We start from the raw sequence: 15,003 nt of genomic DNA, 5'->3' as shown, positions 1-15,003 counted from the left end.
TCAGCTTTCCTGCTCCTCTGATGCTGCCTGGCCTGCTGTGTTCGTCCAGCTCCACACCTTGTTATCTTAGACTCCAGCATCAGCAGTTCCTACTCTCTCTGAGTTAATTATTTACTTGTGTTGGGGATCTGACTTTGTCAGGGATTTTTCAGGAACTTCTAGTCCCATCTGGGGCCATTGGCGTTGTTTTTCATCTGGACCCTTGCAGGTTGCGTATTTTTATAATGACATCTGGATTTTCTGAGGATGAATCTGATACCTGCCCTCGACCCAGAAGTTTCCACATTTTCCAATAACTTGAGGCTTGTGGGCATCCTGCTGTGCCTCTGATGTGGTGCTTCCAACATATCTAAAAAGAAATTATGAAGAAACTGTCCCAAGCCTGGAAAGTTCATTAGGGTCATCCACAGAATGTGCCGTCTTCTGCTAACATTTGATCATGCAGTTTTTCTAGCATTTTATAACTTTAAACTGTTAATTATAACTACTGAACTGCATGTGCATTTCATGTATTTTTTACTGAGAAGTTTAAATTCTAAGCTTATAAAGGAGCAATAATGCGTATAAAACCTGGGGATTCACTTCATTTTCATCAGGCGTGAGTCTTGGGCTTGTGACAAAAGCCTTGACTTTGAATCAGAGATTGTGCTTTAGGTTCCACTTAAGAGACACATTTTCCTGGACTAACACCTTAAATTCAGTGCAGTTATGAGAGAATGCCACATTATTGGAGATGCTGTTTAACAAATGAAAAGCTAAACCAGTACTCCACGTGATCTTGCTGATGGACATTAAGGATCCCGTGGGACTATTGGAAAAGCAGCATGGGTACTATCCCCAATGACTCTGCCAATCATTATTCCCAAAGCAGAATTACTAAAAAATATCTCGTTGTTTAGACATTGCTGTATGCAAAATAGTGTTTCTTGCATCGCAAGGGAGTCCACAATTTAAAAGGACTTAAATGACTATAAAGCAATTGGGAGGAACACACCTGAGGTTGCATAATAAAAGATATGCAAATTATTGAAGCTCAGAGGAGTGAAGATCCCATGCATGTATCCAAGACCAAAAGACATGTTCCACATTCTCAGGAGCGGTCTAAGCTGCAGCAGGCTGCACATACTTGGAGGGGTACATCAGTGCTGTTTGCCTTGGCTAAAACTGATCTGCTGTTCCAAGGCAGAACAGAATGCCCAAAGGCCAAAACAAGGCAAAAGATTTTTTTTAGAAAACTCTTTAGCTTTGATTCTAAGCATTTCAATGAGAAAAAGATACTCAATCTCCTCTGGGATAAATAACCTTACTCTATGAAGATCTTTAAGGAAGGAGAGTTGGCCTGAAGAAGCAGACATTCCATTGAAGCTTCTAAAGGAAGCTCAACCCATCCTGATAGGCCCTTTTATCTAAGGAATGGCTAGGTGAAGGATCTACTTCAAAGACCAATAGACCAAATTCAATAATTTACTTCAAATGGGACTGAATCCTAGTAAAGCTGGAATCCAGTTTAGATTCTGCCCTGTTTAGCATAAGGGCGATTTATACTCTATTCAGCCTGTGGAACTTTGGGACAACACTGGTTCTTGTATGTTTTGAAACAGTTGTGACAGAGGTGAAGGAGTGATTTAGTGACCATGTATTAATTGCAATAATCACTGCACATAGCTGTAATGCTGACTTCGGTTGTTTATTGATCTTACAGGGTAGAGACAGATGACTCTGAAGTTACCAATAGCCCCTTGTTAGCACGTTCCTTTGATCAAGCAATAGAAGTAACATCCCAAATCATATAGCTGATTGGTGAAGTTCAAAGGTATTATGTGAAAATATACAGCTTGTGGCTGTACCTGAAATGTTAGGTATATCAGGTACATGCTAGCTTTTACCTCCTCCTATCATCTAGAGTCCCAAACATTCCTTCCAAAGGAATCAGTGATTTACTTGTACTTGAATTTAGTATATTTCATTTGCTACTCACAATTCCGTCTCCTCACCATGATAGGCAGATTTGGTGAGCACTTGCTGAACATTTCCATTCATTCATTAAACATAAACTAAAGCTTCTTGTTGCTTGCTATTTTAATTCTCCATCCCATCCCCACTCTGACCTTTTAAATAAAATAAACAACTGCAGATGCTGAAGACCTGAAACAAAGACAGAAATTGCTGGAGAAACTCAGCAGGTCTGGAAGCATTTGTGGAGAGAGAAACAGAGGTAATGGTTTGAATTCAGAGACCCTTCTTCAGAACTGGTTCTCCACAGATGATGCTAGACCTGCCTAGTTTCTCCTAAAATGTCTGTTTTTGTCCCACTCTCTCCTTTCTATGTTTCATCTGTTCTAATGCTCTATGAAACTTTTAAGGAATGCCACATGTTTCAATTAGACAACAGGATAGCCTTCTGGACTCATCATTTAATTGAATGATCTCTGATTATAATCGCTTCCATTTTTATGGACAGCAATTGTTGATATTGATTCAGCTGTTGCCATTTACACCTGTACACCCAACTACTGTTTACTTACTTGTTCCATTACCATCCCACTGTTTTCCTTGCATCCATTCGGTTATTTAACCTCCTCTGGCTTCTGGCCTGTCACAGACCTGCCTTTTTGTTCTTTCCTGACTCATGTATTTCCTTTAAACCTGTTGCATTTCTATTTCTAGTTATGATGAAAGGTCGTAGAACTGAATTAAAAATCAAGACTAACATTTCAGTGCAGATGCTGTATTTACTGTCAGAGATGCAGCTTTTCAGATGAAATATCAAACCAAATGCCTACCAATCCACTTGGGTGAATGTAAAAGATCCTATGGTGCTACTTCAAAGATGAGCATTGGGGTTATCACTGTTATTCTGGTCAAATTTATCTCTTGACCATGATCACAAAAACAAATTATCTGGTTATTATCACACTGCTCCATTTATTGACAATAATGCAATATATTGCTTTAAAAATATTGCCCATATTATCTCTTGTGTTTTTAAAGTTTTGCATCTCACTTTTGTACTTGTAGAAAGGGCTATGTGCATTGTTGAAATGAAGGAAAAAAAAACTGCTAATCATCATCTATTGTCCCCATGCCTCTGGCACTCCATGACATAATTTATGCAGCAAGGGCATAATGGAGCACATAGTTATAAATCGCTGGTCCCTTACACATTACCTGCACTTGCATTCTCTGATGATCCCCATGGACATGTCCTTGTTACATGACCACAAACAGCTTATACTTGATGTTATATGCTTAATTAAACATTAACTATTAACATTCCTTGCACACGTTGATTATTGCTGTGGAAGCTTCTTTTATATCATCACAGTGAACTAATGCAAATGTATAAAATATTAAGGTTGAATAAGAGAAGTGATTACTTTTAGTATGGAAACCAATGCACACATATATCACAACATTTAGAAATATGGTGAGCATAATTAATATGGAGGATAACAGCAATGGTAATTCTAGTGTGCATTTTGTTCATCCTTTTACTGAAAAGATTAATCAAAAAATATAAATAATACTGAAACAAAGACTGACATAATTTTAAGTAGGTTTAAAATTGGTCATCATTTTTATTGTAATTTGTCTTCAAGTAATAAAAATAATAATTACAATGATAAATATTGCAGATGCTGAAAACCTGAAATACTCAGCAAGTCAAGTAGCTCCTGAAGTGGGAGAACCACTTCAGTGACCTTCACAGAAAACTAGAACGAGTGAGAGATGTAATTGGTCTTAAATATGTTTGCAGGGAAAGAGAAAAAAGGACAAGAACAAAGATGGCAAACGTAGCAACAGTAACAGTTATTGCTGACTGAAAGAAATGGGGGCAGTGGTTAGAAATTAAAATATTGAATCATTATAGTCACTACACTCTGAGGAAATTCCTTCACATCATGACTTTAAATGACTGATCCCTTATTCCTGTTTCCTCTGGATCAAGACTCCACCACTTGTGGAAATAACTTCTCAATAATCTACTCTGTCAAGCCCCCTAAGAGTCTTGAATGTTTTAATAACATCACCCCTCGTTCTTCTAAACTCTAATGAATAAATCTTTCTTAAATAAATAAATCTTTCTTAAATATGGAAATCGTTATTGCTAGGGTGTTGTAGTTGAAAACACAGGAAAGTCGTGTTAACAGTTGTACAGAGTGTTGGTGCAACCACAGCTGGAGTATTGTGTACAGTTTGATCCCTGTATTTGAGAAAGGAAACTTTGGCTTTGGAGGCTGATCAAAAGAAATTCACTAGGCTGATTCCTGGGCTGAAGAGATTGTTCAAGAATGGCTAAGTAAGTTAGGTTAATAAATATTCATTAGAATTTAGAAGAACGAGGGACGATCTTATTGAAACGCAAGATTCCGAGGGGCCTTGACAGAATACATGTTGAGAAGATGGTTCCACTTGAACTAAGAGACATCATTACAGATTAAAGGGGTAGACATTGAAAAATTAGATGCAAAGAAATCTCTTCTCTGAGGATAGTGAATGTCTGAAATTCAGTACCCCAGAGAGTTGTGGAGGCTAGAACTGAAAGTATTTAAAGAAGGGATAGATAAAGTTGTCATCTCTCAAAGCCCCATTGAAATAATGTGGAAAGCAGAGATTGTGTGGTAAGAGTGTGTGTGGAGTGAAAAATTAAAATTAAAATGACAACTGACCAAAAGTTCAGGATCATGCTTACAGACTCAATGGAGATGTTTAACAAAGTAATCACCCATTCTGTTTTTAGCCTCCAACTGTAGAGAAGACAGTTCTGTTGATGGTGAACAGAGCATGTTAGATTGAATGATGTATATGTAAAATTACTGTTTCAACTCTAAGACACTTTAAATCTTCTAGACTCATCTTCATATTATTTTTCAATTTTGTTTTCTGCTGAATAAGAAATTCAAGGCACAACTATTTGTATCTTACAAGCAAATATTACAAGTTAATATTTTATGTTAGGGCTGCATAAAACTGATATTGAGATCACTTTCCTCAACCTTTAAACATGTTACTGCACTCTTCTTGAAACAGATCCGTATATCCTCCCTCATTTCTGTACGAGGGAGTCACAGACAATGACGCAATGGAATTTGCTTTCTATGATCCGCCTTGCATGTATCAGAATGTCAATTATTCATTCCAGGTAAGTTTATCATTTTTTTCAGATTACAGATGCTTGTATGTGGTAGAGAGAGACCAGGGAACCTAACATCAGTGGAAGGGAAACTATTGGAGAAAATAGTGGTGGATAAAATTAATCCCCAATTAGAGGAGCAAGATTTGATTGGGGATAGTCAGAGGGAGGTGATGCCTAAAAAATCAGTTGGAATTTTTCGAGGAGGTAATCAAGTGTTTGGATGATGGTAGGACAGTTGATGTAGTTTATATAGATGTCATCAAGGTTTTTGACAAGGTCCCGCATGGGAAACTGATAAAGGAGGTAAAAGCTCATGGGATCCAGGGTAACTTGGCAAAATGGATCCAAAATAGGCTTATTGATAGGAGATAGAGGGTGGTAGTAAGAGGCTGTTTTTGAAACTGGACTCCAGTGTGCAGTGGTGTACCACAGGAATCAATGCTGGGTCCCTTTTTGTTTGTGATATTCATAAATGCTTTAGAGGAGATTGTTGTAGGGATGTTAAGTAAGTTTGCAGATAATGCAGGGATTGCATGGGTGATCGACAGTGAGGAGGAAGGTGTTAGGTTACAAAAGGATATAAACAGATTGGTGAGATCGGCAGATCAGTGTCAAATGGAACTAACTCTGATAAATGTGATGTGTTGCAATTTGGAAGAAGGAACAAGACCAGGGAATACTCATGGCAAGACACTAGGAAGCTCAGAAGGACTGTGGGATCTTGAGGTGCTTGTCCACAGATCCCTAAAGGTGGCAGGACAGGTTATAAGGATATTTAGGAGGGCATGTGGGATGCTTGCTTTTACCAGTTGTGGCATAGATTATACGAGCAGGGAGATGTTGTACAGAACTTTGGTTAGGCCACAGTTGGAATATAGTGTGTAGTTCTGGTCATCACACTAGAGGAGAGATGTAATTGCCGTGGGGAAGGTGCAAAGTAGATTCACTTGGATGTTACCTGGGATGGAGCATTTCAGCTTTGAAGAGAGGCTGGATAAGCTCGGGTTGTTTTCTTTGGAGCAGAGAAGCATGAAGGGGAACCCATTAGGGGTGTACAAAATTGAGGGACATGGACAGGGTGAAGAGAAAGCAGCTGTTCCCCTTAGTTGAAGGGTCAATAACGAAGGGGGCATAATTTTAAAGTAAAAGGCAGGAGATTTAGAGGGGATTTGAGGAAAACCTTTTTTACCCAGAGGATGGTGGGAGAATGGAATGCACTGCCTAGAAGGGTAGTTGAAGCAGGAAACCTCACAACCTTTAAAAAGTACTTGAATGAACACATGATGTGTCATAACATTAAGTACACGGGCCTAGTGTGGGAAAATGGGACTAAAGTCGGTAGTAGTACATTTTCGGTTAGACAGACTTGATGGGCTGAAGAGCGTCTTCTGTACGATTATGAATCTGCTTAGCCAATAAATGTTTGTTTTCAAGGGGTCTTGTGGAGCAATGGTAGTGTCCCTACCTCTGGGCCAGGAGACAGGTGCTCAAATCCGACCTATTCCAGAGAGGTGTCACAACACGTCTGAACAGATCGATTAGAAATGTCTAGATACTTAGAGTCAAAGCGCCGTAGAGATCTACAGCATGGAAACAGACCCTTTGGTGTAACTTGTCCATGCCAACCAGATATCCTCAGTTAATCTAGTCCCTTTGGCAGCATTTGGCCCAAATCCCTCTAAACCCTTCCTATTCATATATCCATCCAGATGCCTTTTAAATGTTGTAATTGTACCAGCCTCCACTTCCTCTGGCAGTTCTTTCTATACACGCACCACCCTCTGCATGAAAAATTTTCCCCTTAGGTCCCTTTTAAATCTTTCCCCTCTCTCCTTAAACCTATGCCCCCTAGGCTTGGACTCCCAACCCCAAGGAGATGACCTTGTCTATTTACCCTATCCATGCCCGTCATGATTTCATAAACCTCAATAAGGTCTATCCTCATCCTCTGACGCTCCAGGGAAAATAGTTTCAGCCTATTCAGCTTCTCCCTATAGCTCAAACCCGCCAACCCTGATTACATCCTTGTAAATCTTTTCTGAACCCTTTCAAGTTTCACAACATCCTTCGTAAAGCAAGGAGACCAGAATTGAACACAGTATTCCAATAGTGACCTAACCAATGTCCTGTATAGCTGCAACATGAACTCCCAATTCCAATACTCAGTGCACGGACCAATAAATGCAAGCGTACCAAACATTTCTTCACTATCCTATCTACCTGCGACCCCACTTTCAAGGAACTATGAACCTGCACTCCAAGGTCTCTTTGTTCAGCAACACTCCCCAGGACCTTACAATTAAGTGTATAAGTCCTGCCCTGATTTGCCTTTCCAAAATGCAGCACCTCACATTTATTTAAATTAAACTACATCTGCCACTCCTCGGCTCACAGACTATCTGATCAAGATCCCATTGTACTCTGAGGTAACCTTCCTCACTGTCCACTATACCTCCAATTTTGGTGTCATCTGCAAACTTACTAACCATACTCCCTGTGTTCATATCTGAATCATTTATATAATTTGACAAAAAGCAGTCGACCCAGCACTGATCCTTGTGACACACTGCTGGTCACAGGCCTCCAGTCTGAAAAGCAACCCTCCACCTCTGTCTTCTAACTTTGAGCCAATTCAGTATCCAAATGGCTAGTTCTCCCTGTATTCAATGTGATCTAACCTTGTTAACCAGTCTCCCATGAGGAACCTTGTCGAATACCTTACTGAAGTCCATATAGATCACGTCCAGCGCTCTGCCCTCATTAATCCTCTTCATTACATTTGTTTCCGCAACAGATTGGTCACTTGAGATTTAATGGGTTTCATGTTTGTTTTAGTCTTCAGCATGTATGAGTAAGAGGTTTCTTAGGTTGTTGGTAGTTTAATTCCTTCTCTCTTCATGTGGCTAATAAGATCTGCCCATGAGGAGGTGCTGGGTGAGTAGTAGTTGAGGTGTCATGAGGGTTTAGAGTTGGTCTGGAGGTAGCATGGATTGTGAAGAGTGGGTGGAGATGTCATAACACATGATCAAAATGCACAGGACCAGTTTGTCCATAGGACTAGGCTTGGAGGGCACTTGGCTGGTGATAATATATGGCTGGGACTGCTTTTCAGCTTTCGATAAAAGAGAAATTGTGGCTACTATAGCAAATGGAATAATTAATTATGGTATGGTAGACATCAATTTAAATTGACTATTTTACATGATTGCTGCTTATGCCACTGTGTCCACTAAAAACATTTTGAGCAGAGTAAATCTAAAGCCTGCTCTGCAATTGCTCATGAGTGTCGGGCAGGGGTCCTCATATCTGTTTTGGGCAGACACCAAAGTGCCTGGGCAGCCTCTTATGCCAACATTGTCTATGCTCGTAGGGTGAGTAGTATAGAGTAGCACAGAGTTGGCTCTCGTTATGCCCACTCGACATTATCAGTTTCTAAACGATCAACAATCAATCTTCATTAGTACTGTTCTCGGAAAATTATTGGCAATTCAGAAAGTAGAAGTAAATATGAAAGGTAGCAAGATAAATGTGAGGTATCGCATTTTGGTAATACAAACAAGGGCAGGACTTATACAATTAATGGTAGGGCCTGGGCAGTGTTGTAGAGAACTGAGAGATCTAGTGATTCAGGTACACAATTCTTTGAAATTTGAGTCACCTGTTGACAGGGTGGTTAAGAAGGTGGTTAACACACTTGACTCCATTGCTCAGACCTTTGAGTATAGGAGTTGGGACATCATGTTGAGGTTGTACAGAATGTCGGTGAGGCCTATTCTGGAGTAATATGTGCTGTTCTGATTGCCGTGGTATAAGAAGGATATTATTAAATTGGAGAGGGTTCAGAAAAGATTTATCAAGATGTTGCCAGGAATGGAGGGTTTGAGTTAGAAAAGTAGGCTGGATAGTCTAGGATGTTTTTCACTGAAATGTAGGAAGTTGAGGTGTAACCTTACAGAGATTTATAAAACTGTGAGACTCATAGAAAAGGTGAATAGCAAGGGTCTTTTCCCTGGGGTGGAGAAAGTTCAAAACTAGGGGGCAAGTGAGAGGAGAAAGATTTAGAAAGGACATGAGTGGCAATGTTTTTATACGGAGAGTGGTTCGTGTGTGAAATGAACTGCTAGAGGAAGTGGTGGATGCAGGTACAGTTATAATATTTAAAAGACATTTGGATAAGTACATGCATAAGAACGGTTTGGAGGAGTATGGGCCAAATGCAGTCAGGTTGAACTAATTTAGTTTGGGAACATGGTCAGCTGACTGGACTGGTTGGATCAAAGTTTTATGCTTTATGACGCTATGACTCTAAGGCTAAGATACCACAGTTTACTATTTATTATAATCCGTTGACCAACAGTTCTTATAGTTGTGTTCGAACGTTGCATAAGATATCATGGTATTAATGGATTTGTCAGTATTTATCTATTCACAATTAACTTTATTCAAGGTAACTAACATGGGGAACAGCATAGCTCCTAATATTATGCTACAAATTACACAGCCCAACATGCTGCGAACAAGTGACTTCAAGTTGTTTGAAATTCTTGATGTAAAGGTAGGATCATTGTTATGCTGTTTGTGTTGCAAATAACATGTATAACATTACATTCTCTAACCTTTCTGAGAGAGCTCCTGTAGACAAAGAAGTACAGTAAATAAAGGGAATTTTTAACTTAAAATAAAGAATGTTTAGGCTGTGTGGAGTTGAGGGAAGGGGGATGGTAAAGTGTTCAAGTCCTAAATATTGGTTTTCTCACAGAACCAACAACTCCCTTTGGAAACGTGGTCACTCAGCCTTAAATACAATGATGAGGTTGTGAGCCTTGATACGAGGCAGCTTTAACCCAATGATTATGTATAGACCAGGGCTTGGCAGATCCAGGAGGTGAGTGCCTTTGGATCCTACATGCCTGACTGAAGGAGTCTTGCAATAATGCACTAACAAAGTTCCCCACCACCACCAAATAGCTCCTCGACCTCTGACTTGTATCTGCAACCAGATCTCCAATTTTCCCCTGAGACCTCTGACCTCCCCATCCCTCAGCCACTCGGACTCTGCCCACTTCACTCATGAAGTCCCCTGTCTTCATAGGCCACTAATCAAAACAGTTCTAGTGATTTTTGTAACTGGTGGTTACGATCTGAAATTGAGACACTTGATGCAGAGTCCTACAAGCTCTGAAGTACCAAATTGAAAGGTGAGCTATTGTTCCTTGAGCTTCCATTGAGCTTCATTGGAACAGTGCAGTAGCCAAGGACAGAGAAGTCAGAATGGGGGTGGAAGGGAAAATTAACATGACAAACAAGCGGAACTTCATCTCACACTTGTGGACTGAACAGAGTTTTCACCAAATCTGCATCTGATATCCTGTTGTGAGGGAGATAAAATTGTGAGAAATGAATGGTGTATTGAAACATATATATGTAAGTTGCTGTTTTACCTGAAAATAATGTTTGTGCCCTGGATTGTGGAAAGAGAAAAGATGAAAGAAGAGGTATGACATCTCCTGACCTTTTTTTAAACATTGGTCGTTACAATAACTGTCATCGGTCAAGTGAGTTGCTTTTCTTTCTCACGAAGACAGTGATGGAATAAATGGCTCTTCCTCAATGCTGATTTGGCGTCATATTATCTGCAACTTCACTTTGACGTAAATGCTGTTGCATTAATTAACAATATGATCCCAACGTAAAGACACATTTCAAGATGCATGAGGGAGATTCAGGGATAAGTTCCTGCACGAGGCAGTGCCTGAAATGGTTTATTAAGAGCCACTTGAGGCCAATGTTCCCTGAAAGCTGTGTGGCTTCCCCACTCACAGCTGCTCCCATGTTCCATGCACAGTGATCAGTGTCGGTACACCAGTCGTGGCTTTGCCTTCCATTTTCAGAGATCGCTGCTGTGCACAGATCTTAGAGGCCCATGCCACTGGCAAGAAACATAGAGCGAACACTGCTTGAGATTAATTAAAGGAGGCTGACTGGAATAGTCTGGCCTGTATCCAGATGGTCCCCACTGCCTGAGGCTAATTTAGCAGCCTGGACGGTGAGGGCCTTGTGGTAGTGTCAGTACCTCTGGACCATGAGGCCCAGGTTCAAATTTCACCTGCTCAAAAGGTATGTCCTAACTTGTCTGAACAGAGCGATTAGAACTATCTAGCTGTGCAGACGTGCACCCCCACCATTCCCCTATTTCTAGTAACAGGCCAGGCTACAGGAGAAATTCCTGCTACCCTCCCCCACTCCCTGTACCATGACATAACCCTCATTGTGGTTAGAAAAGCCTTTACTTTAGATTTGAGATAATAAGGTGTAGAGCTGGATGAACACAGCAGGACAGGCAGAATCAGAGGAGCAGGAAAGCTCCTATAGATTTGAGTTTTGGACAGAGAGTGCCTCCATGATGAAGGCAGCTTGGTTTACTTCCCCTCACAGCCTGCTATTCCTTTCCTTGCTGGAAGATATCTGATGAGGTCTCCAGCTTGAAGAGCCTGCCTAGTACTCTTCATTGCATGAGAGCCCATCTATAGTGCAATACAGTTGTCACTCTGTGAACATCGGTGAGTAACAGTATCCCTTTGGGGTGGGTCGATGACCTGGGAACAGTCTTGACATCTACTTCCCAATCCTGGAAGCAAAATCCTCTGCCAAGACTTGACACACAATTCTACAGCATTTTTCATATCTTCGTAAGGCAGCAGTGCAGGCAAATATGATCCTAGCTTAACATTTCAACATCTGTCCCAAACGGCACTTTGAGTAGTGCAAGCTATGAACTAAATCAGCTCAAAGTATAAATTTCTGCTTTTCATCACTTCTGGGTTTCACTCACTGTGATCCCCACCAGCACTATGACCGGTGCTTCTTCCACACTTCCGGAATTCAAAGATTCATTAAATACTGTTTTATCATGAAACTTAGCTGGTATGTGGAGGTGAAATTGCTGAAATTTGCTACACTGTTCCAATTTTCAAAAAATTGCATTATTTTTACAGACTGATAAAGGAGAATGTCAATTTGACCGTTATTCAGAAAACTGTACTGGAATGCAAGATGTAACCATATTTCAACAAATGTTTAACTTTTTGAAGAAGATTGGAAGAAGAGTATTGGTAAGGATCAATATAAAATCAACCAAGTTCTAAATGACTGAATAATGAATAATGAATACTTGTAAGCAATTACTCCAATTAAGGAAATAACTAGTATAGCAAGGCAGAAGATAAAATCACAGCAACGAAATGTGTAATTTAAAATGCCTTAGGTCTTCAGGCGCTTTATAGGAACATTATCAAAAAAATGCTATTAGAAAATAGGAGCAGGAGTAAGCTGTTCAACCCTTTGAACCTGCTTTGTTATTCAACTATGATCATAGCTGGTCATCCAACACAGTGTCCTGTTCCTGCTTTCACCACGTATCCTTTGATCCCTTTAGCCCTAAGAACTGTATCTAATACCTTCTTGAAAATGTTCAATGATGTAGTCTCAACCTCTTGCTCTGCCGGAAAGTTCTACAAGTTCACCACACTGGCAGAATTGTTATGGTACAGAAGGAGGCCATTTGTGTTGTTTATGTTTCGTGCCTAGTAAATAGATAAAGTTAGAATAGAATGTTCACCCACGGTGTGAAATCATTTGCTTTCATGTAGTTTATAATGTGAAGATATGTGCTAAATGAAGTACTGTTGATTAATCTGCCCTTTAAGGGTGTACTTTGTACCACTTTGTGGAAGGTACTTCCCATAAAATTCTGAACAATTAACTTGTAAACTTAACGTGACTGATGGTATGTTTGATTTCCTTTGATTTTATGATGGTTGTGACAAAATCTGCTAGTTTCAGACACGTGGAAGTACCTGGAACTAACTAGTCAGAGTCAGAAATCACACCACACCAGGTTATAGTCCAACAGGTTTATTTGAAAACACAAGCTTTCGGAGCCTCGGTCCTTCTTCAGGTGTTAGTGAAAGAGGCAGTATCAGACACAGAAATCATAAGCAAAAGATCAAAGGTTCACACTGTTGATGAATCCGTGTTGTAGGTCGACGTGAGTGGGTTCGTGATCTGTAGTCTTTTGTGTTTTCTTGTATTTCCGTAGAAACTTAATGTCTGTGTTGATATGTGCGATCTTCCTGGAGATCCTCTCCACTTTGAGCTGGCAATTAGTGGTTTCGATGATAGCCATGATGTGGAGGTGCCGGTGTTGGACTGGGGTGGACAAGGTCAGAAATCACACGACACCAGGTTATAGTCCAACAGGTTTATTTGAAAACACAAGTACAAAAGGTCCCAAAAAGACTACAGATCACGAACCCACTCAAGTTGACCTACAACATGGATTCATCAGTGGTGTGAACCTTTGATCTTTTACTTATAAATTCTGTGTCTGATACTACCTCTCTCACTAACACCTGAAGGACTGAGGCTCCGAAAGCTTGTGTTTTCAAATAAACCTGTTGGTCTATAACCTGGTGTCATGTGATTTCTGACTTTGTCCACCCCAGTCCAACACCGGCACCTCCACATCATAACTAGTCAGAGGCATACAGCATCACTTCTCTTCTGTTCACCTTTAACAACTGTAAGGAAGCACTTTGTCAGTTGGTTGAGTTTAGTAATGAGCTCGGTATTTTGATTAGGAGTGTGCCCTACACTCCGCAATGAGTGATGAAGTTTCTCCTAAACTACGGAATTATTATTATTCAATTTTTAAAATTAGATGTATTATTTTTTCTACAGTCCTGTTTCAGACCTGGAATTTCCTGTTTAAATATCAGTTGCCAGTTAGGAGACATTGAACATGGAAGAGTTGTATCCATCCATGTTGCTATGAGACTCAATTATGCATTTTTGGCATCGGTAAGTTTTATTTTGTACATTTGTGTGTGTATATATGATTTTTGACATCATCTAAGCATTGTCTTTAGTTTTAAAAAAACTGAATATTAAATTTCTATGCTGCATTGAATAATCTATTCAGCTAATGTGCAAACAAGTTGTGAAGATTATGGAAGAGAAACAAACATCATGTTTGTGTTGTTTTTAGTAGTATTTGAAGGAAACAAGATTAGAATATACATATGTTGTGTTCGTAATCTTCTTGATTTTTCCCAATTGCTGTTGGATGTACATGTCTTTTGGCAACAAATTGTGGTGATGTTCTTAATGGGGCTTGAGTTGACTTCTGCTTCTCTCTTTCTGTTGTGGAATTAAACAAAGCTATCTGAGCATCTTGAATGTGATTCCTTAGTTGTAAAGAATCTCTGGTTTGAATTTCAGCCTGAACTGATGTTTCTCTCAAATATATTTAGAGTCATTGAGTCATACATCGTGGAAACAGACCATTTGGTCGAACCATTCCACGCCGACTGTGTTCCCAAACTAAACAAGGCCCACTTGCCTGTACTTGGCCCATATACCTCCAAACCTTTCCTATTTGTGAAATTATGCAAATATCTTTTAAATGTTGTAACTCTACCTGCATTCACCACTTGCTCTGACATTTCATTCCACACTCTATGTAAAAAAAAATTTCCCCTCATGTCCTTTTAAATCTTTCTCCTCTCACCTTAAAAATATGCCTCCTAGCTTTTAACCCCCACCCTCCAGGGAAAATACCCCTGTCGTTCATCTTATCTATGCCCTTCATGATTTTGTAAACCTCTATAAGGTCAACCCTCAACTTCCTAAGCTCCAGAGAGAAAAGTCTCAGCCTTTCCAGTCTATTTTTAAATCTCAAACCCTCCATATCTGGTAATATCCGGGTAAATTTCTTCTGGAACCTCTCTAGTTTAATAATATCCTTCCTATAACAGGGCAGCCAGAAGTGCACATGATACTCCAGAAGAGATCTCACCAATGTCCTG

General features: G+C 39.9%; 1 protein-coding gene across 1 annotated transcript in view; it reads left to right on the top strand.

Annotated features, from left to right (window-relative positions):
- Positions 1 to 15,003, top strand: part of itga4 (integrin alpha 4) — a 143,530-nt gene that overhangs the window by 106,971 nt on the left and 21,556 nt on the right. The window contains exons 22-25 of the mRNA XM_020513197.2: positions 5,032 to 5,143; positions 9,585 to 9,692; positions 12,133 to 12,249; positions 13,877 to 13,996. Coding sequence (XP_020368786.2) covers positions 5,032 to 5,143; positions 9,585 to 9,692; positions 12,133 to 12,249; positions 13,877 to 13,996 — 457 coding nt within the window. The remainder of the gene's footprint in view (positions 1 to 5,031; positions 5,144 to 9,584; positions 9,693 to 12,132; positions 12,250 to 13,876; positions 13,997 to 15,003) is intronic.

This window comes from Rhincodon typus, chromosome 7 (assembly GCF_021869965.1).
Source record: "Rhincodon typus isolate 14 chromosome 7, sRhiTyp1.1, whole genome shotgun sequence".
Taxonomy (NCBI): Eukaryota; Metazoa; Chordata; class Chondrichthyes; order Orectolobiformes; family Rhincodontidae; genus Rhincodon; species Rhincodon typus.
Note: the sequence above shows the minus strand (reverse complement) of the source record. Positions and strands in the feature narration are given on the sequence as shown.